This window comes from Bos taurus, chromosome 19 (assembly GCF_002263795.3).
Source record: "Bos taurus isolate L1 Dominette 01449 registration number 42190680 breed Hereford chromosome 19, ARS-UCD2.0, whole genome shotgun sequence".
Taxonomy (NCBI): Eukaryota; Metazoa; Chordata; class Mammalia; order Artiodactyla; family Bovidae; genus Bos; species Bos taurus.
Window position 1 is genome coordinate 33,898,970 of NC_037346.1, and position 20,157 is coordinate 33,919,126.

Sequence of the window (20,157 nt, forward strand, 5' to 3'; positions counted from 1 at the left end):
GCTGCCCAGAGAGGCCCCGTGACGGAAGATGGAGCCCCAGGGAAGCACCTGCTGACCGCAGGCACCCATGGCAGACAATCCCACCTGGGTGAGCCTCGGGGCGAATACAGATAGTTATTCAGTTGCTCAGTCGTGTCTGACTCTTTGAGACCCCATGGGCTGTAGCACCCCCCAGCTCCTCTGTCCTCGGGGTTCTCTAGGCAAGAATACTGGAGTGGGTTGCCCCTTCCTTCTCCAGGGGACACAGAGACACAGGTGCAATAAAAACACCAGCCCAATGCTCCCAGCAGCCCACGTGAGTTTAGGGTACACAGGTGACACCATTGTCATCTGTTCAGCGTCTCATCCTTTGGAGGAACCAACCTGCCCCTCGGATGGTCCCCAGCACCCCCTATCCCACCCTCCCCTCCCTGTTGCCATCCCAGGTTGACTCTGCCCCAGTCTTCCAGAGATCTGGCTCTGAAGGTGAAGGTGTTCAGAGCTTAATCATCTCGTGGACTTGCCCTTAAAAACCCAGATTTTCTCATTCTAGTCACTCAGCTTCTTTCCAGATCACCTGCCAACGCTGACCCCCCACCCCCGCTCCACACTCTCTCTCCCCCTCCTGTTAATTAGTTTCTCCTGTTTCCACCAAAGAACCATGATTGACAAACGTTGCCAGCAGGGAGGAAGTGGTGGGGCATGCTCTCAGAGCCAGGGGATTGTGGGGCAAGTTCTCACCTGAGAAGGGAGAGAGTCCCAAAGTCCTGGGGTCTGTGGCCCTGTCCCTGAAAATTGAATTGCTGCTCCTCTCTTTTGTGGCGGGGTCTGAGACCAAGGACACAGGGCAGAGGCTGCACGGCCGCCCCTGATAGCGGGGGCTGTGGAGAGGGGCATCTTCACCTGGCCAGGGGATCCCGCGTGGGACTGGGTGACCACTCTGCTCCAAGCCTCTGTGCCAGTTCACATGGGCTGAAATCCTGGAAAACCAAACCTGGGCCCGAGCCTGCAGGCACTGAACGTGGTGCTGGCTGCATTTGCAGTCACCCCAACAATAGTGGGGTCTTCGTAGAAAAAGGCTGGAAGTGGAGTTTTGAAAGCACCTGGGTGGCCCCCACCCTGAGGGGAGCAGTCCCCACACAGGTGGAAGGGCAGGGATTCCTACACCCCCCACCACCTCACCTCACTTCCTTGCTCCTGTGAGCAGCAGGGGGCAGAGAGCATGGAGGGGGACGTGGAGGCAGTTGTGAGTTTTCATCATACAAATTCTGGGGGGTGTTTGCAGATCCTCAGCCAAGGACCCGTTCCCTGGACGGTGGGCTGACCCTGACCTGCTTAGCACCCTGGGGAGCACCAAGGAAACCCGGAAGCCTGTGGGCTAGACCACTGAGTACCCTCCATCTGTGGGGCGGAGAGCCCTTCGTCAGAACTGACCCCGGACCCCTGCCCCCCAACCCCCCTCGGGACCCTGGCTTTGCCACCTGAGTGTGTCTCTCTTTTCACCTGGACAGAGAGTCTTTGGCCCCCTCAGCCCTGCCCCACACCTGCACTTCCTGGGCCTTTGCTGCCAACCCCCTGGAAGGGGGTCAGCCTGGTGACTCCGGGTCCCCAGACCTCTGTCCAGAGCTAGTGGGTCAGGCCACAGGGCTGGTGCGCACAGGGGGCAGGGCTGGTCCCATGGGTGGCAGTGGCCCCTCCTCCACCCCTTACTCATTAGCCAGGCTGTACACCCCTTACTCATTAGCCAGGCTGTACGGTTACCCTGGCCGGCTGGGTGAGGCTGGCCAAGAAGGTGCTCAGCCGTGCAGTGTGGCTGGGTGGCCTGGGCTTTGGAATGGACAGCCCCCAGGACACGGTCCCCCAAGGCCGAAGGAGCCGCTGCCCTGCCCTCCGCAGGCTAGTCCCTGTTGGCTTTGGAGCTGAGGCACGGACACTCTTCGTCCTTTCTGGACCCCTGGTAAGGAGGCGGGGGGCAGGGGCTGCTCCAGGCCTTCCCCAGGAATCACCCACAGTGACGGTGTCCAGGTGGCACCAGGGGCCACCACCCAGAGCCTGGCGGGGTCTGACCTCTCTCAGCGGCGGGCAGCCCCCTCCCCCCACCATCAGAGGGACCAGGGGTGTCCTCCTTCAGGAACCCACAGGGAGGCTGGCCGAAAGGCCCGAGAGGCCAAGGGGAGCCCAGGCGTGCCTGCACGGGCATTTGCACTGGAAGAGGGGCCTTTGCCCATTTATTTTCAAAGGGAAAATGGCTCCAGGTACATTTTTTTTCTGACCATAAAGACTACTAAATATGTGCTCCTTGTAAGAGTTTGGATACCAGTAAAAGAAGACACTCCTTTCCAATCCCACCATGTGGACAGAGGCTTCTTAGGGTTTTGGTGTCTTTAACTCCACTCCTCTGTGTTTGCATGTGGCCTGACGAGATGGTTACAGTAACATCACCAGCTGTATCCACTCCAGCGCCCCCAGTGGGGAACCAGAGCTCAGGGGTTGATGCTGTTGCCCCATGGGATGGGGGCAGGACCCGGGCCTTCTGCCACCCAGCCTCAGCCACACTCTCGCTCCTCCATTGTGGGTGACTCGCCCTGTGGCCCAGAGGGGCTTCTTGAGGGTCAGGGCCTAGAGAGCCTCTTGCTGGGAGCTGGGCTGTGAGCAGGGCCCTTGACCTTGGCCCCGGCCTTCAGTTCCTCTTCCAGATGCTGAACTTCATGGTCTACGTCGTGAGCACGGTGTTCTGCGGACACCTGGGCACGGTGGAGCTGGCAGCAGTGACCCTCTCAGTGGCCGTGAGTACAGCCAGGACCTTCTCCCCTGGGCTTCTGGGAGAAGACACGGCCTGAGGGCACAGCTGGGCCTCCGGCCTCACCCGAGCACACCCCACTCACAGGCCTGGCCAGGAGGGGTTTCCTGCTGCTGGGCAGCCCCCTGGGTGCAGGGTCCCCCCTTGGTCTCCTCCTGAAAGCCTGCATTCTCTTCTGTGTGTGGCTCCAGTTTGTCAACGTCTGTGGAGTTTCCATCGGGTTTGGCTTGTCCTCCGCCTGTGACACCTTGATGTCCCAGGTAGGTGGGCCCCCGGGAGCCAGCAGGGCCGGAGCCAGTCCCACGGCTGCTGCAGAAAGCGTAGGGTTGGGCACCCACCCGAGGCCCCCCAGTGGCCCCTGCATCTGGGAACCTGTCAGGCAGGCCTTTGGGGGGCAGCTGTCCTTATACACCCACCCCCAGGGACCACATGATCTAGGGACCAGACCCTCCCCTTGCTAGGGTGGCCGGGCGAGAGAGCACTGGAGTGAAAGACAGCCCTCTGACCTTCAGTCCTCTGACTTTGACCTTGAATCCTCTGGCCCTGTGTGCTGAGCGCACACTGAGGGGGCCTGCTGTCCTCAGAGGGCCCACCACCCGGAGGGGCTCAGCTCTGGGGTCCTGGGGCTCATGGTGGGCCTGGCTGCTGTGCACTCCCCAGGGAGACTCACATGTGCTGGTGCTTCAGGGATGGTGGGGGGTGGGCAGTGCCTCCTCTATCAGGAGTGGTCGGAGTACTGGGCACCGTGGGTGGACAGGGGCTGGAGTTCTGCAAACAGCTGCTGCCGTCACTCTGAGCTGCTGAGCCCCTCAGAGGAAGCCCCGGGTGGGATTGGGGAGTGGTGGAGGGCTGCCCAGCACACCCGCCACCCCCCTCAGCCGGCCAGCGGAGGGCAGGCGCGGGGCGGGCGTTACCCCTGTGTTCCAGAGCTTCGGAAGCCCCAACAAGAAGCACGTGGGCATCATCCTGCAGCGGGGCGTGCTGGTGCTGCTGCTCTGCTGTCTGCCCTGCTGGGCGCTCTTCCTCAACACCCAGCTCATCCTGCTGTTATGCAGGCAGGACCCGGCTGTGTCCAGGTGCGCCGGGGCGGGCAGGGCCAAGTCACCTTGGGAGGCCCACTCCAGCCCGTGCTGCCCTCTCTGGGTCTCCAGCCGTTCCATGGGGGCTTGGTCTGGGGACTCTCCCCCACAGCATGCTGCTCCAGCTGTGGTCAGCAGGGGGCAGACCGCAGCCCATTTTAATTGAGAAAAGGCATTTGTATGGGATTTGTTTTCGTCTGGTCCCAGCGTGGGCCCAAGCCCCGCAGAGGCTTCGGAAGCAGTGACATGTGCACACCCCACATCACAAACAGTGGGAACAGGACCGAACCCCATTTCTGAGGAATTACACACTGTGTTGTTAATGTAGGATATGTTTCCTTACCTCACTTGTTTCCTGTTAATGTGCACTTCATGTAGTTAATTCTTAACGTGATGGAACCTTGTTTTCCCCCTTACAAACCTCACATCTCCCCGAATTTAAGTTCCCCAGCCCTGAGACCCTGTGTTTGGGTCCTTGGGTTCTTGGGCCCCGTCTCCTGGCACCCCACCCCCACCGAGGTTCCAGATGTCTCTGGGGGTCTTGTTTTCGAGGTAAAGTCTGCCAAACCTTTCCCCACAACCAGGGCATAGGCTGCTCGGCTCAGAGCTTGGTTCTTTCTCCTGCAGGCTGGCCCAGGAGTATGTGCAGGTCTACATCCCAGGCCTGCCGGTGAGTTGTCTTATGGAGCTTGGATCCTGACCCCCTACTGGCCAGGCGCCCCTCAGCCCTCATGCTGGTGGCCAGAGGGGCCGGAGAAAACGTCACATTGCAGTCGGTGGTTGGTGCAGATTGAACTTTTAAAAAGTAGCACGACACCTTTTTCTGGTTATAAAACCATTTACAGGAGAGATTCTGGAAAGCCTGGGGAAGAAACATTTCAAATCTTCCATAATCCCAGAGAAAAGACAGGTTAATCTCTCTCTCCAGGGCTATTTCTCTTCATGAGTGTGTGTGTTACCAAACATAGAGACTCACCTGTAGTGTGAAGTGGGGCCAGTGTGTGTATGTTGTTTTGTAACCCACTTTTTCCCTTTCAAATATATCATTAGTCAGTCTCTGCTGCTGCTGCTAAGTCGCTTCAGTCGTGTCTGACTCTGTGCGACCCCATAGATGGCAGCCTACCAGGCTCCTCTGTCCATGGGATTTTCCAGGCAAGAGTACTGGAGTGGGGTGCCATTGCCTTCTCTAGATATGCTCAAATCACTGTCCATAATACCCATTTCAAAGGCCCCACAGTATCCGCCCCCTTTGCCATAACTTATTAACTAGTCCCCATGTGTTGGGTACTTAGGTTGTTTGCAGTGGTCACTCTTATAAATTAGGTTGTGATCAACATTCTTGTAGAAAAATCTTTGTGAATGTCTGTAATGATGCCTTATTGGAATTGGAGTTGCTCTGTTAGTGGCTTTCTTTACTGGTTTGTATCAATTCTACCCTCAAGAACAATATTCTCATCAGCACAGAGTATTATGAAAATGTTTTCTCCAATTAGACATAGGTTATTGTAACATGCACATTATTGCAAATGAATTTGAATGTTTTTTTCATATCTTTGATCATTTGTTTTCCTTCTGTGAATTGCCCACATCCTTTGCTTATTTTAGTGGATTAATCTCTTTCTAATTATTTTAACTCTTGTTAAATAATATCTCACTCCTTTGACATATGTGTCACAAACGTTTTTCAGTTGCCTTCTAATTTTTTGATACTTTTTTCTTAAAGAATTTTTAATGTGTGCATAACAGATCCATAAATCCCATCCTTTATGATGTCTGTCTTTGATGAGCTTAAGAACAGTCACCCCATTGCAGGATTATAGAAGCATTTGCCTTTATTTTATTTGAACTTTTTAATGGCTTCTACTTTTGTGTTTAGGACTGTAATCTTTAACAAATGTTGTCTAAGAGTTGTTATTGAATGTTCTTTTTCTATTAATTTATTGAATACTAAGTAAGCAGTCCATCCACACAGATAAGTTTCTGAGATTTGAGCCCCACCCAGTGGTCCATGTGGAGAAAGCGATGGCACCCCACTCCAGTACTCTTGCCTGGAAAATCCCATGGATGGAGGAGCCTGGTAGGCTGCAGTCTATGGGTGTCGCTAAGAGTTGGACACGACTGAGCGACTTCACTTTCACTTTTCACTTTCATGCATTGGAGAAGGAAATGGCAACCCACTCCAGTGTTCTTGCCTGGAGAATCCCAGGGACGGGGGAGCCTGGTGGGCTGCCGTCTATGGGGTTGCACAGAGTCGGACACAACTGAGGTGACTTAGCAGCAGCAGTGGTCCACGTGTCCACTCGGGACTCATGGCTGCACGGTGTGATTTGCTGTGGTTCAGTGGACGTGTCACCACGTGGCAGGCTGTCTCAGGGGAGTCCACCTTTCTGTCTCTGCCCCCCTCTATCCCCCCTCACACTGCCCCACTCTGTCTTCCCTCTCTGCCCCGCTGTCTTCCCTCACTGCCTCCCTCTGCTTTCCCTCACTCTGCCCACCCCCCATCCTCCTTGCTCTGCCCTCCTCTATCCTCCCAGCACCAGTGACAGAGCTCTTGAGGATGGGCCTGGGAAGGGAGAGGGTTGGGGTGAGCCCATAGGGGACACCAGGGCTGTCAGAGAGCCCCAGCCACACCCTCCCATCTGGAAGCCTAGTGCCATGACTTCTTTGGGGCTCCAGATTTCTCCTGTATCATGGAAACCACCTGAAAAGTCTGGTTTTTCTTCTCTAAACCTTTGGCTCTTTAGACCAAGTGAAGGTGTCTTGTCCAACAGGGCCCCTGGGGCTGGGTCAGGGGAAACTTCCAAGTTATCATTATGGTAGCCACTTTATCAAATCAACAAAACCCCTCCCTCCCAGACAAAGATGCTGCAGAACATAACTCCCTGTGGGGTGAGAAGCATCACGTGTCTTAGTCATGATGCTAACTCAACTCTTGGGACTCTTAAATGTGCCAAATGCTGTTTTGTAAGCACTTTTGCAATATCAGCATTGTGTATAAATGTATGTATAAATAGCAAGGATTCACACGCACAGTATTATCCCCTTTTTAGGTGAGGAAACCGAGGCACAGAGAGGTTAAGTAAGTGGCCTAAGGCCACACCGCTCACAGGAGGCACAGAGCCAGTACCTGAATCCAGTGGCACACTCTTGCTGACTGCAGTCCTGAAGAGAGGTGGAGGGCTGCAGGGAGGGTGGGCAGGGGCCATAGGCCTGGGCCAGGCTTTGACAGGGCAGGAAGCGCAGAGAAATGCCCCCAAGACACACACACACATGCAGGCCCCCTCTGTCCTCCGTGGACTCCTCTGAGGTCTTCACCCTGCTCTGCAGAGGCTGCTGGTGGCCTCCACCCTCCCTACCCCCACTCCCTCTGCCCAAGGCCCCTCCACCCAGAGTCTTGTCTCTGGCAGCCAGAGACAGGTCCTAGGGTAGCCCCGACCTGTGGGTTCTGGTGGCCCTTCTGTGAACAGGCCCAGTTGGCGGCCAGGGGCCCAGTCCCTCTTGTTCTTGCCGGAGCACTGGAGCCCCTCTCAGGTCCACCCTCCCGGCCCGCTGGCCCCATCCCGGCACCACCCCTCAGGCAGGGCGGGGGCACAGGCCAGCACGGCGCATATCTGTGGGTCGGTCGTGCTCTGGTGAAGCAGTGGCCCCACGCTCATCTCAGCAGTGTCTGTCCTTCTCCATGTGGAGGTGTTGCTTACTTGTGTCTGTGTGTGTTTATTTACACAGGCAAACTTTCTCTACAGCCTGCAGGCCAAGTACTTACAGAATCAGGTACAGGGCCCTAGCTGGAGCTGCCCCCTACCCTGTCCCGCGCTGCCCAGCAGGGGAGGAGTGCCTGGGGTCCCTGTTCTGACCTCCACACGGGTCTGTGGGGAGCTGCATGCCCCCAGCCTGTGCCCCCCCGGTGTCCCCCCACTCAGTGAGACCAGTTTTCCCCTATTTCAGGGCATCGTTTGGCCCCAAGTCTTCAGCGGCATCGTGGGCAACTGTGTCAACGGCCTGGCCAACTATATCCTGGTTTCTGTGCTGGGCCAGGGGGTCAGGTGAGCAGGGGGCTGCAGGGCCTGGTTGCAGGGGTCAAGTGTTGGGGGGTTCAGGTGGGTAAGGCGTTCAGGGGCTGGTTGGGGGATCAGGTGGGCAGGGGCTGTGGTGGCCTGGTCCGGAGCCCTGGCTACCCCTGAGGGGGCAACCAGTCCCGTCATAACAAGGATTGTGGAGGCTGTCCACACTGTTCAGCCACAGAGGGGTCGTGGGGAACTGGGGATGAAGCAGGCCTGTCCCCGCCTTGCCCCCAGGGCTGGAGTTGGCCTTTGCTCCAGCCCAGCCTTCCCTCCTCTGTCAGGGGCTCCGCATTCGCCAACACAGTCTCCCAGTTCTCGCAGGCTGTCTTCCTCCTGTTCTACATCGTGCTGAAGAAGCTGCATCTGGAGACATGGGCAGGTGTGGAGGGGGCCCCCACCCAGGGAGGGGGTTGCTGAGGAGGTGCCGCCAGCACCAGCCCAGGGCCTTCATTTCATGGGCAGGGTGCCAGCTGGAGCCTTTGGAGGAGCCCTGCCCCAGGCCTGCCCCCACATCCCTCAGGGCCCACCCCCTCCCCACCCCCTATTTCTGCACCCTCTCTCCATCTCTGTACCTGCCTCTTGGCCTCTGCACCCCACCCCTAGAGGCCCGGTTTCCCAGTCCAGTGTGTCACGGGGCACAGCCCTGCTGGGGATGGGCCAGGAACTTCCTGGCTCCTATTGGAGATTGAATGACAACTTGGACAGAATGCTGGGTGCCAGCAGCAGGGTGCACCCACATTGCTCGGATAAGCTTCACGACTCCTCATTAACTCCATTTTTATTTACATGGAGGAAGCTGGTGCCAAGAGAGTTTGTCATTCACCACAAATCACAGAAGTGGGCTTGAGCCTGCTCCTAGGCCTAGGTGCTGAGCTTTTAGCCCCTGAAAGCTGGCTGTGTGGACTGTGGGTCCCTCTCTGGCCCCCATGGCTGTACAACCCTGTCTGCCTTGTGAAACCTCCCGGCACCTTGGTGTCGTGCCACCCTCCCAGCAGCCCTTCAGGGAGATGGGGCAGAGATAAGAGCTAAAATTTCATCCTAGGAGGCAGGGCCTAGGAAGGGCCAGGCTGTCTGCCAGCCCAGGCTCCCACCCAGGGGTGCTGCCCAAGGTGTTAGCCGGTACCCTCCTCCCGTCCCCACCCTGCCTGGTGCCAAGTGCCTGGGCTTGCTGCTGCTGCTGCTAAGTCGCTTCAGTTGTGTCCTACTCTGTGCGACCCCATAGACAGCAGCCCACCAGGCTCCTCCATCCCTGGGATTCTCTAGGCAAGAACACTGGAGTGGGTTGCCATTTCCTCCTCCAATGCGTGAAAGTGAAAAGTGAAAGTGAAGTCGCTCAGTCATGTCCGACTCTTAGCGACCCCATGGACTGCAGCCTACCAGGCTCCTCCGTCCATGGGATTTTCCAGGCAAGAGGGCTTGCTGTGTGGAGCCAAAAGCTGTGGGCCCCGGTGGTGGGTGGGCTGGCTGGGCTGCAAGGCGGACGAGGGCTCAGCCAGCTGGCTTCTGCTCCTAGGCTGGTCCTGGGAGTGCCTGCAGGACTGGGGCCCCTTCTTCCGCTTGGCTATCCCCAGCATGCTGATGCTGTGCATCGAATGGTGGGCCTACGAGATCGGGAGCTTCCTCGTGGGTATGTGGGACGGCGGGATGTGGGGAGCCCCCTCCCCCGGATAGGTGGTTCACCTGCCCGGCCTGGCTCCCTGCCAGACTGTGAGCGTCCAGCAGGCAGGCCTAGGCCCAGCACTGCCCAGTCTAGGTCTGGCATGGAGTGGACACCCGGGCATGGTTTTCAGTCAGAGATGGAGTGAGATGGAACTGGTGCAACCGGCACATCTTGTGCTCATCAACCAACTCGGATCAGAGTCCAAACCACCAGGGCTGAAATGGCCCCAAGAGACCTTCCAGACTACCCCGGACCCCATTTATAGATGAGAAAATTGAGTCCTAAGAGTAAAAGAGGCTGTCCAGAGTCACCGCAACAGGGCCAAGAGCTGAACTCAGGCTTCTTGACCTTGGTCCAGTTTTCTTCCCTCCCTCATCACACCATGTACACAGGAGAGGGACCCTGACCCTGGCACACCCAGGCAGGGGTCTCCTGGAAGGCTGAATGCCAAGTAGAAATGTGGTTTTTGCTGTATCTGACCTTGGAAGCCACTGGCCCCTTGGCCCCAAGAGCAAGGGGCACTCTGTCAGCCCAGGGCTGTTGGTCAGCTGGCTGGGCACTCACTGTGTTCCCGCCGCGCCTCTGCAGGCCTGCTCAGCGTGCTCGACCTCTCTGCCCAAGCGGTCATCTACGAGGTGGCCACCGTCATCTACATGGTGAGGCTCATGGGGGGCACCTTTTGTTCTGCCCCCAGCCCAACCCCCTGACAGCCTGGGGGTGTCAGAGGGGGAGGGGCAGCTGTCCCCCCAGAGGCCATTTCTGTCTCCTGAGGGACCCTCCAGACCTCCTGTGTCCCCCAGACCCAGGCCCTAACAGGCACACGTGGCCCACAGCCATTCTGCCAAGGGTGATACAGAACTCTCCATGTTGGAATTGTTTTGAATTGATTGGAATCGTTTAAAATTGGGAGATTTCACGTCACTATCTGGATTTTTGCACTTTTTTGAAAAACAGGACATTCCCTTTGGCAGTGGGTCCATGTTCTTGCACACCCCTAGTGGTGGGCTCTGGGGAACAGAGCCCTCTGGGGGCCCTTCCGTGCCTCTGCCGGGGAAAGGACTCTCCACAGTTCCTTCCTCTTCAAGGACACGTGGGGTATCCCGTGTCGCTTGTGCAGCCTCTGCCAGCCTCCTGGGGTGCATACTCTGTGACCACAGCTTTAATCAAGGGAGTCGCAAAAACCTACCTGTACAAAACTGATTTATAAGGTGATTCTTATGTTGCAAGTGGTGTCGATGTTTTTCTCGCAGGGACCTTTTCTGACAGACTTATGACTACACTCGCCTCTTTATATCGTGTTTACTCATGAGGTTTTGGCTGTGTGTTGATTTTGGCTGCCTGTGGTGTCTGATGGCTCAGCCAGGGTGGGGCTTTGGCTGGCTTGCTTGGGGTACCCCCACCCCACCTGCCAGCTGCCAATCTCATGGCTGGTTACCAGCAGCCAGGAACACCCTGCTTCCCTCCCTCTTGGCCTGGGGTAGGAGGGGGGCTGACCGTACCTTCTTGTCTCTGAGCCCAGATCCCCATGGGGCTCAGCATCGCGGTCTGTGTCCGAGTGGGGACAGCCCTGGGAGCCGCAGACACCGTGCAAGCCAAGCGATCAGCCATCTCAGGCACCCTCTGCACAGGTGGGTGGGATCAGGCCTAGGCCAGGGGAGACTCTGAGAGCCACAGCTACCTTTCAAGCCTGTGTACCTGTTACGTGGCCCAGAGCAGCAAGCCTGCTGTGCCCCTTCCAGCCGCTTCCCCACCACTGGGGGTCTGGGCCGGCAGTTTCCATCACATAGTGCGACGCTGGGAAAGCCCTTCCTCACCAGGCTCCCAGCCCTCTAGGTCTTACTGTGAGCTCGGCCTCCTTGAGTGCCCAGGAGCTTGGGGCTTGCTCGTAGCGACCCTCAGAAGGACCCCTCTGCATCCATCCTGTCTCTGCTTTCTGCAGCTGCCAGGCTCAGATCAGCTCTTCATGGAGAGCGGTGGTTCTCAGGCTTTAGACCTAGGTTGGGGGTGGGGTAGGGGAGCAGGGTGTCAAAACCCGAACCTCCCCCCGCCCCCAGCAGTTTCTGACTCAGTCGGTCGGAGATGGGGGTCTGAGAATCTGCTTCCCTAGGCAGCTGCTTGTCCAGGGACCCCATTTTGAGAACCACGGGAGGAAGGGCATTTTGCATGTTGTCATCACGGGACCACAGATGAGGGTCTTCATCCAAGTGGACATGTGGCTGGGCTGGCTCAGGCTGAGGGGAGCCAGGCTCCTCCCTTGGCTGGGTCGGCCTCACCGCCTTCATCTCTTGCAGTCGGAACCTCGCTGGTTGTGGGCATCCTGTTGAGCCTCCTGAGAAACAAGCTGGGCCACATCTTCACCAATGATGAGTAGGTCTCGCCTTGCATTGGGGGCCTCAGCTGCTGCCCGTGCACAGACCAGGCGCCGACCGAAGGGCAGGGCAGAGCTGCCGGGGCTCCTTGGGGGGTTCGGATGTGTACCCCACTCACAGGGAGACTCAGGGACAGGAGCGGCCTAGCCTGGCCTGGAGCCACCACCTAGGCTCGCAGAAGGTGGGGGCAGGGCGGAATAGACAAGGCCAAGGTTGTGTCTCACAGTCCCCTGTCCCTGCAGGGAAGTCGTTGCCCTGGTCAACAAGGTCCTGCCGCTGTACATCTTCTTCCAGCTGTTTGATGCCCTCTGTGTGAGTTCCGCTCCGACCCCCATGTTCCCAACCCCTGCCCCGACCCCAGCAGCTCAGGGCTGTGAGCTTGAGCTGCCTGATTAGGGCTGACTACAAAGTGGCAGCTCTTGTTGGATCTATTATTATTCAAAATAACGCCTCCCCCTCTTTCTCTCCTGCAGTTCCGATTTACTGAGATGCACATAGATTAGCAAAATACTGACCACTCTTCAGTGCAGAATCATAAACCCTCTTCTTCCTTGTTCCCCAGGATCGGGTGGGGGATGGGGAGCAGGGCACAGCTCTGACCCAGGCCCCACCCGGCCAGGAGCGGCCACACTGGTTTCCAGAATAGAGGCACCCAGAGTACGGAGGGGTCCAACTTTCCGCTTGGATCACTGAAGAGCAGGTCCCATTGAGTGCAAGTCTGAATTCTGTGAATGTTTTAACAGCCTGGCATAGAGACAGCGAACACCAAAGTCTCATTTATTGAGCAGAATTTGAAGCCCTGGGTCGTCGTCTTCACGCCTTGGGCAATCTTGCAGGAAGCTCCAAGTCTCTGCCTGGAGCGTGTGCTTAGAGAGCAGCAAGGGGCAGGACGCAAGAACCCACACAGAGTCGTCATCAGCTCTCATAGGAAGCAAAGAAAGAACCGTTGGGAGAAAGTATATTCATGGAGAGTTTTCCCCAGAGCCCTGTCACTCTGGCCGGTTCCCCATACATTCCAGGGCTGGCCTTCGAATCTAGCTGGGCACAGGCTTGTAGCACATTTCTGACCTCATCAGGACTGCTTGCTTTGGGCTGGGTTTTGTCATCAAATTCACAGCTTTAATTGCAAAACATTAAAAGAAACCCTCTTCTGGGCTCTGTTATGGCTTCTGCAGGGACACTATAATTACTTCTTCTCTAGCTCCAAGGTGAGGCCACAGCTGAGAAACTCCTCCTGCAGGGTCAGGCCACAGAGGGCTCTGCATTCCTAAATGCTCCTAAGGCAGCACTGCCCACCAGGGAACCCGCAGCAGATTCACAGCTCACAACTGCTGGGGTCTTGCAGTGTGCATCGCTGTATCTACTATCTTTACTCCCGGTTATATCTATCTATCTATTTGTCTATATTTTTTTTCATTAAAAAATTTTATTTTTTGGCTGCACCACGCGGGATGCGGGATCTTCATTCTCTGACCAGAGATGGAGCTGGTGCTGCCTGCAGTACAAGCTCCACTGGATTGCCAGAGAACTCCTTGCCGCCGCTGCTGCTGCTGCTAAGTCGCTTCAGTCATGTCCGACTCTGTGCAACCCCATAGACAGCAGCCCACCAGGCTCCCCCGTCCCTGGGATTCTCCAGGGAAGAACACTGGAGTGGGTTGCCATTTCCTTCTCCGGTTCATGAAAGTGAAAAGCGAAAGTGAAGTCGCTCAGTCATGTCCGACTCTTAGCGACCTCATGGACTGCAGCCTACCAGGCTCCTCCGTCCATGGGATTTTCCAGGCAAGAGTACTGGAGTGGGGTGCCATTGCCTTCTCTGAGAGAACTCCTTAGATCTGTGTTGTTCTTTTTTTTTTTTTTTTTTTAATAATTTTATTTATTTTTGGCTGTGCTGGGTCTTCGTTACTTGCTCAGGTTTTTCTCTAGCTGTGGGAATGGGGGCTACTCTCTAGTGGCGGTGCTCAGGCTTCTCTTGCTGTGGAGCTCTTCGGTGCAGGGGCTCAGTCATTGCGGTTCTAGGGCACTAGGACCCAATAGTGTGGTGCACGGGTTTAGTTGCTCTAAAGCATGTGGGACCATCCCAGACAGGATCAAACCCGTGACTCCATTGACAAGTGGATTCTTTACCACTGAGCCACCAGAGAAGCCCTATATTATTCTTAATTTAAGTTTTCCATGGACCTAGTTTTTATTTTATATTTTTTATGCCTTTCTTGAGTTATAATTTACATACCAAAAATTCATGCGTTTTACATGCATAAGTCAAACCTTTAAGTAAGTGTCTACTTGTGGAACCAGCGCTGTAATCCAGTGTGGACTGTTTTCGTCACCCCCACAGAATTCCTGGGGCCTGCTTTGAAGTCACTGCCGGCTCCCACGGGCAGCCCCTGGCAATGCACTGACCCACTTTCTGTCTGTGCGTACTTGCCTTTTCTGATTATTTTATAGACATGCAATTACAGAGTATGTGGTCTTTCGTGCCTGGTTTCGTTCACTTCTTGAAATGTTTCTGAGGTTCGTCCATGGCGTAGCGTTTTTCAGGACTTCATTCCTTGTTGTGACTGAATAATAGTCCACTCTGTGGCTGTAACATGTTTGTTTACCCATTCATCAGGTGATGGACATTTGGGTTGTTTTGAGTGTGGCCTGCTGTGACTAAGGCTGCTGGGAACATTCAAGTATGAGTCATTGTGTGGACGTATGTTTTCCTGCCCCTTAGTAGAGTCTTAAGGAGTTGAAATGTTAGGTTGAAGCGTAAGTTTACCTTTAAGTTTGTAAGAAACCATTAAGCTGTTTTCCAAAACAACTGTATCGTTTTACATTCCCACCAGCAATGTACCAGGATTCCAGTTCCTCCCCTGTGTTGCTAATTCTTGGTATTATTGTTTGTCTTGAAATTGGAAAAAGTAGATTAAGAGCAGTTTTAGGTTTACAAAAAAATTGAGCAAATACAGAGTTCCCATAAGCCCCTCCCCTGGTTCCCCCTTTTATTTACATCATGTGTAAGTACAGGACATTTGTTTACTTGATGAAGAATATTGATACATTAAGTCCACAGTTCATGGTTGGTATGCGTTCTATGGGTTTTGACAAATGTTTAAGGACATGTACCCAACATTGTGGAATCATACAGGATTCACACTGCTATCTGAAACAGGTGAACAACAAGGTCCTGCTGTATAGCACAGGGAACTATATTCAGTATCCTGTAATAAACCATAATAGAAAAGAATATGAAAAAGACTATATATGTATGTAGAACTGATCACTTTACAGCAGAAACTAACTTTTTTATATTATTGCTCATTTTTATTAGAGCCATCCTCATGAGTCTATACAGGTATCTCAATGTAGTTTTAATGTACATTTATTTATTTATTTATTTGGCCATGCCACACGGCACGTGGGATCTTAGTTCCCCAACCGGGAATCAAACCGAGGCTCCCTGCAGTGCGGGCACAGAGCCCTAACCACTGGACCACCCGGGAGTCCCTGATGTGCGTTTCCTGAATGACTAACGCCGAGCCCCTTCCATCTGCATGTCTCCTCGGGTGAAGTGTCCGCTTGTGTCTTTGTCCACTGTAGACATCGGGTTCTTGTTGTCTGAGCCTGCCAGGGCTGCCCTGACAAAGCACGCAAAGCCAAGTGACCTAACATACTAGAAATGGATTGTCTCGAAGTTCTGGAGACCAGAGGTCCTAGATCCAAGGCACCAGGGGAGGATCTACTCCAGGCTCTGCTGAGCTTCTGGAACCCTCAGGAGCCCCTAAGCATGTAGGAGGCATTGTTTCCCCATGTCTATTTACACTGTCTTCCCCCTCTGCACGTCTGTGTTCCAGTTTCTCCTTTTCACAAGGACACCCGTCTTCTCGGGGTAGGGTCCACCCTGATGACCTCATCTCAACTTGGTCTTCTGCAGAGATGCCATTTCCAATTAAGGTCATATTTGGAGGTCCTGGGGTCGGGACTTCAGCATCTTTGGCGGGGGTGGGGGGGGCACAAGCCAACCCATAGTAATTATCTTTTTATTCAGTGCAGTCGCTCAGTCATGTCTGACTCTTTGCAACCCCATGAATTGCAGCATGCCAGGCCTCCCTGTCCATCACCAACTCCCGGAGTTCACTCAAACTCATGTGCATCAAGTCAGTGATGCCATCCAGCCATCTCATCCTCTGTTGTCCCCTTCTCCTCCTGCCCCCAATCCCTTCCAGCATCAGAGTCTTTTCCAATGAGTCAACTCTTCACATGAGGTGGCCAAAGTACTAATGTTCTTTTTTTCATTGTAGAATAGTTGATTTATAATGTGTTAATTTCTACTGTATAGCAAAGTGATTCAGTTATACATATATGTATTGTTGTTCAGTTGCTAATTCGTGTCTGACTCTTTTCTACCACATGGAGAGCAGCCAGGCCTCCCTGCCCCTCACTATCTCCCGGAGTTTGCCCAAGTTCATGTCCGTTGAGTTGGTGTACATTTTAAAAAATATTCTTTCCATAGTGGTTTATCATAGCATATTGAACGCAGTTCCCTGTGCTCTATATTCGGACCTTGTTTATCCATCATGTATGTAATAGTCTGCATCCGCTCACCCCAAACTCCCAGTCCACCCCTCCCACTGTATCTGAAACGCAGCAGCCTTGTGTGACCCTGGGCAGGTCCCTCCATGAAGGAAGGGGGACGAGGGCCCCTCCTAGCCCATGTTGTGGACTTAAACAAGGCTGAGGCCTGTAGATTCCTGAGGAAGCCCCACTGCTAAGACCCACCGTCGCCTCAGCATCACCAACCCCCAGCCCTTCTGCCTTCTGCAGTGTCTCTACGCTGGGGTCCTGCGTGGGACCGGCAGGCAGGCCTTCGGGGCCGTGGTGAATGCCGTCATGTACTACGCCATCGGCCTCCCGCTGGGTGTCGTGCTGACCTTCCTGGTCGGGATGGGGATCATGGGTACGTGGTGTGGGGGGAGGGGGGAAGGCCTAGTGATCGTCGATGTCCTCACTCGCCCCCGTATCCTGCAGGCCTCTGGCTGGGCATGCTGGTCTGTGTCATGCTGGCCACCGCTGCCTTCGTCACTTACACGGCCCGGATGGACTGGAAGCGGGCTGCAGAGGAGGTGAGTGCCCTTCCCGTTACCAGAGAAACCATGCCAGACACCATCCTCAGCGCCCCCCACCCCCACCCCGTTCAAACTCAAGCAGAGGGCTCCCGATGACCCCGAGGGTGAGCTGTGACCTTGGAAAAGGTACCTACAGCACCCTGTCTGCTGTCCTCTTGGGAGCACTTCTGAAACAGGCAGCCTGGCGTTTGCTTCTATGGCTCAGACCCTGAAACCCAGAGGGTGTGGGTTCGCCTTTGTATGAGGATCCAGTCCTCCTGGCATCTGAGACAATGGATCAACTCATATCTAAAAGAGCGCCACTTAGTTTCCCAGACCATGGCCATGGCAGGTCTGGCCTCACCGCACTTTGGGCATTGTGGTTTCTGCAGGCTGAAGATCTGGTGCTACCCTACGTTGAGCAAGGCAGTCAGTCGGCAGGCACCACCTTCACAACAGCATTTGTTTGCTTTGTGTCTCTGGGTCACACTTTGCTCATAATTCTCATCATATTTCAAATCTTCTCATTTATGGTGAGGGGTGATCACTGAATTCTGATGTCACCATCGCAAAAATATGACCTGCTTAAGGCTCAGGTGATGGTATTTTCCAGCCAGGAAGTATCATTTAAACTGCGGTATGGACAAGGTGTCTTGCACACTTAGCAGACTTCAGTGTTGTGCAAACATTACTTTTATGTGCACCAGGAACCCAGAAAAGCCCTCTGCCTGCATTATTCGCCTTATTGCAGTGGTCTGGAGGCCCCGAGGTGTGGCTGTGTGTGACCGTGTGTATCCTGCTCAGCCTGCAGGGCTCAGCTGAGGCCGGGTGGATGGGCAGCTGGCAGGCTGACCTGGCGACTCTCTCTCCTTCAGGCACAGAAACATGCAGGACTGCCGCCATTGGGGAGCACTGACAGCATGGCCCTCGGACCCAGGCCCGGGCCTGAGAAAGCGGTTGTGTCTTCAGGTAACACTGCCCTGTGTGCTTGGGTGGCCAGGAACCACAAGCACCCAGGCTGCTTCTCTTCCTCAATGTGACAGTGACATCTGTTCTGACACCAGGAGGGGACACTGATGTCCCGGGAAGCAGGCCCTGTCTGTCCTGGCCTGGGAGGCTATGACCCTTGGTCCTGTCATCAGACAAGGGTGTGGGTTGGGTGCTTGGATCTCCTCCCTGTTGTCCTGCAGCTAGCTGCTAAATTAGGGGACGAGGTCTGAGCACCATCTGATCTCAGGGCGCATTGTCACCACCCAGCTCCAATGTGGGCAGGAGGCCTGCAGCCAAGGGTTGGGCAGGTCAGCCTGGCTTGATAACCAGTGTGGGGGGCCCTTCCCGCCCACCCCTCCACACCCTGTCAGACTGGAGCTCTGCTGCCCCGCCTCTGGCCTGAGCCCAGGGCTGTGTGTCCACAGACCATAGCCTGGTTATCTCTACAGCCTCACCTTGTTCATCCTGGGCTGTGCCTTGATTGGAGTGGGCATGGGGAGCCGGCACAGGCTTTGGGGACTTCAGTGTTGCCAGAGAGTGGGGGAGGCAGCGTGACAGAGCATGTCACATGCTGAGGTCTCTGGTGAAGGATACGCACCTCCACGTCGTCTGACCCCATCTGATCTCAGCCTTGTCTGCACATCAGGTCTACAGGATGCTGTCCCACGTGTTTCCAGCTGTGAGGCAGGGGGTCAATCCTGTGGCTCCACAGCCCCCCACCCAGGGCTGAGCCGGCTTCTGTTTGCCTTGCAGTGGCCACAGGCAGCTCCCCTGGCGTGATCCTGACGACCTACTTGAGGCCCGGGGGCCAGCCGGACCTCCACAGGACTCCAGAAGCAGTCCACGTCCTACCCACCCCTGCCGGCCGGCTGTCAGCCAAGCAGCTGGCTCTCCGCCGGGGGGCTGCTCTGGGGGTGGCAGTGGGCTCGTTGATAGTGGGGCTCATCCTGAGGGTCCTCACCGCCAGGCCCTAGCAAGACAGCTTGAGATGAAAAGGAAGCTGAGAGCAGCTGCCCACCCCAAATTCAGTGCAGGGGGACGCCCCTGACCGCTCCTCAAGAACATTCACAGGACTTCCCTGGTGATCCAGTGGTTGAGATCCTGTCCACCGAGTGGGTTTCCCCCTCCTCCCCCTGCAACCCCACCCCCACCAACCCCCACCAGTTGGGGAGTTGGGATCCCACTTGCTGCGCAGTGTGGCCAGAAAATAAACATATTTTCAGCTGGTGCTGCATGTCACACGGCGGGTCTGAGTGGAGGTTAAATTGCCTCCTCTCAGCTGGACTGCTCTTGATAAGTGCTCAGCCAACCAGAAGATGAGATTCCTGGGGTTGGTCCCGTTATTCAATAAATGGCTTCAGGTTGGAGATTTCAAATCAAGACCAAATAGAAAATGCCACTGTCACATTAAAAAGTAGGCAGAGTCTGCCACCTAGGTCTGTTCACAAAGCCTTTGTGAAACTCTGGAAGGGGTGGTCAGTGGGCCCCGCGCACACGGTCCACCTTGCTGAGACCCGTCTGCTTCCTGCTCTGGAGCCTCCTGCAGGTAGAGGAAGCTGGTCACCTTTCTCTCAGTCCTCTCAGGGCATCAGCATTTTCACTTGAGAAATGCCTTTCTCATAGTAGCGACAGGATATAACTAAGGGCAGTAAGTAAAGAGTCTGCTTACAATGCAGGGGGCCTGGGTTCGATCCCTGAGTTGGAAAGATCCCCCGGAGAAGGAAATGGCAACCCACTCCAGTATTCTTGTCTGGAGTATTCCATGGACAGGGGAGACTGGTGGGTTACAGTCCCTGGGGTAGCAAAGAGTCGGACACGACTAACACTTCGACAGACAGTAAAGCCTAGATCACTGGGCCAGGGAGGCTCGGGACAGAACTGGAGGCTAACCCAGTCCCAGGGTGCTTTGAGGCCTGGGACTGGGGACATGTTTGGGCTCCAGGCTGCACATGGGGCCCTGGGGGCTCAGCCTGGCCTTCAACATCCGCCCCTTTAATGTGGGTAGCTACATCCACAGACACAGTGGATGCACTAATCAAGGTCACTAGGGAAAAAGGATGCAGAGTGCAAACACTCGACTCCACAGAAAGGGAGGAGCCAGTGTCATCTGTGACCTGAAGACTCGGTGAGCT

The 20,157-nt window shown here is 55.3% G+C and overlaps 1 protein-coding gene across 4 annotated transcripts; it reads left to right on the top strand.

The window, feature by feature from the left end:
- Window positions 1–1,732: 1,732 nt before the first annotated feature.
- SLC47A2 (solute carrier family 47 member 2) lies at window positions 1,733–19,266 on the top strand. Of its 4 annotated transcripts, NM_001192102.1 has the most exons (17): window positions 1,770–1,936; window positions 2,664–2,765; window positions 2,971–3,039; window positions 3,707–3,855; window positions 4,486–4,528; window positions 7,585–7,629; window positions 7,804–7,901; window positions 8,201–8,298; window positions 9,433–9,546; window positions 10,168–10,235; window positions 11,099–11,207; window positions 11,871–11,946; window positions 12,191–12,260; window positions 16,755–16,887; window positions 16,959–17,053; window positions 17,911–18,004; window positions 18,779–19,153. In NM_001192102.1, the coding sequence occupies exons 1-17, from the start codon at window positions 1,814–1,816 to the stop codon at window positions 18,997–18,999; spliced, it is 1,707 nt and encodes a 568-aa protein (NP_001179031.1). In that variant the 5' UTR covers window positions 1,770–1,813; the 3' UTR covers window positions 19,000–19,153. The 4 variants fall into 4 exon arrangements, with proteins under 4 accessions (XP_059733833.1, XP_024835560.1, XP_010814312.1 ...); XM_024979792.2 differs by having other exon boundaries at window positions 1,735–1,936; window positions 7,585–7,901; window positions 18,779–19,266; XM_010816010.4 differs by lacking the exons at window positions 10,168–10,235; window positions 11,099–11,207 and having other exon boundaries at window positions 1,736–1,936; window positions 18,779–19,266.
- The last annotated feature ends 891 nt before the right edge of the window (window positions 19,267–20,157 follow it).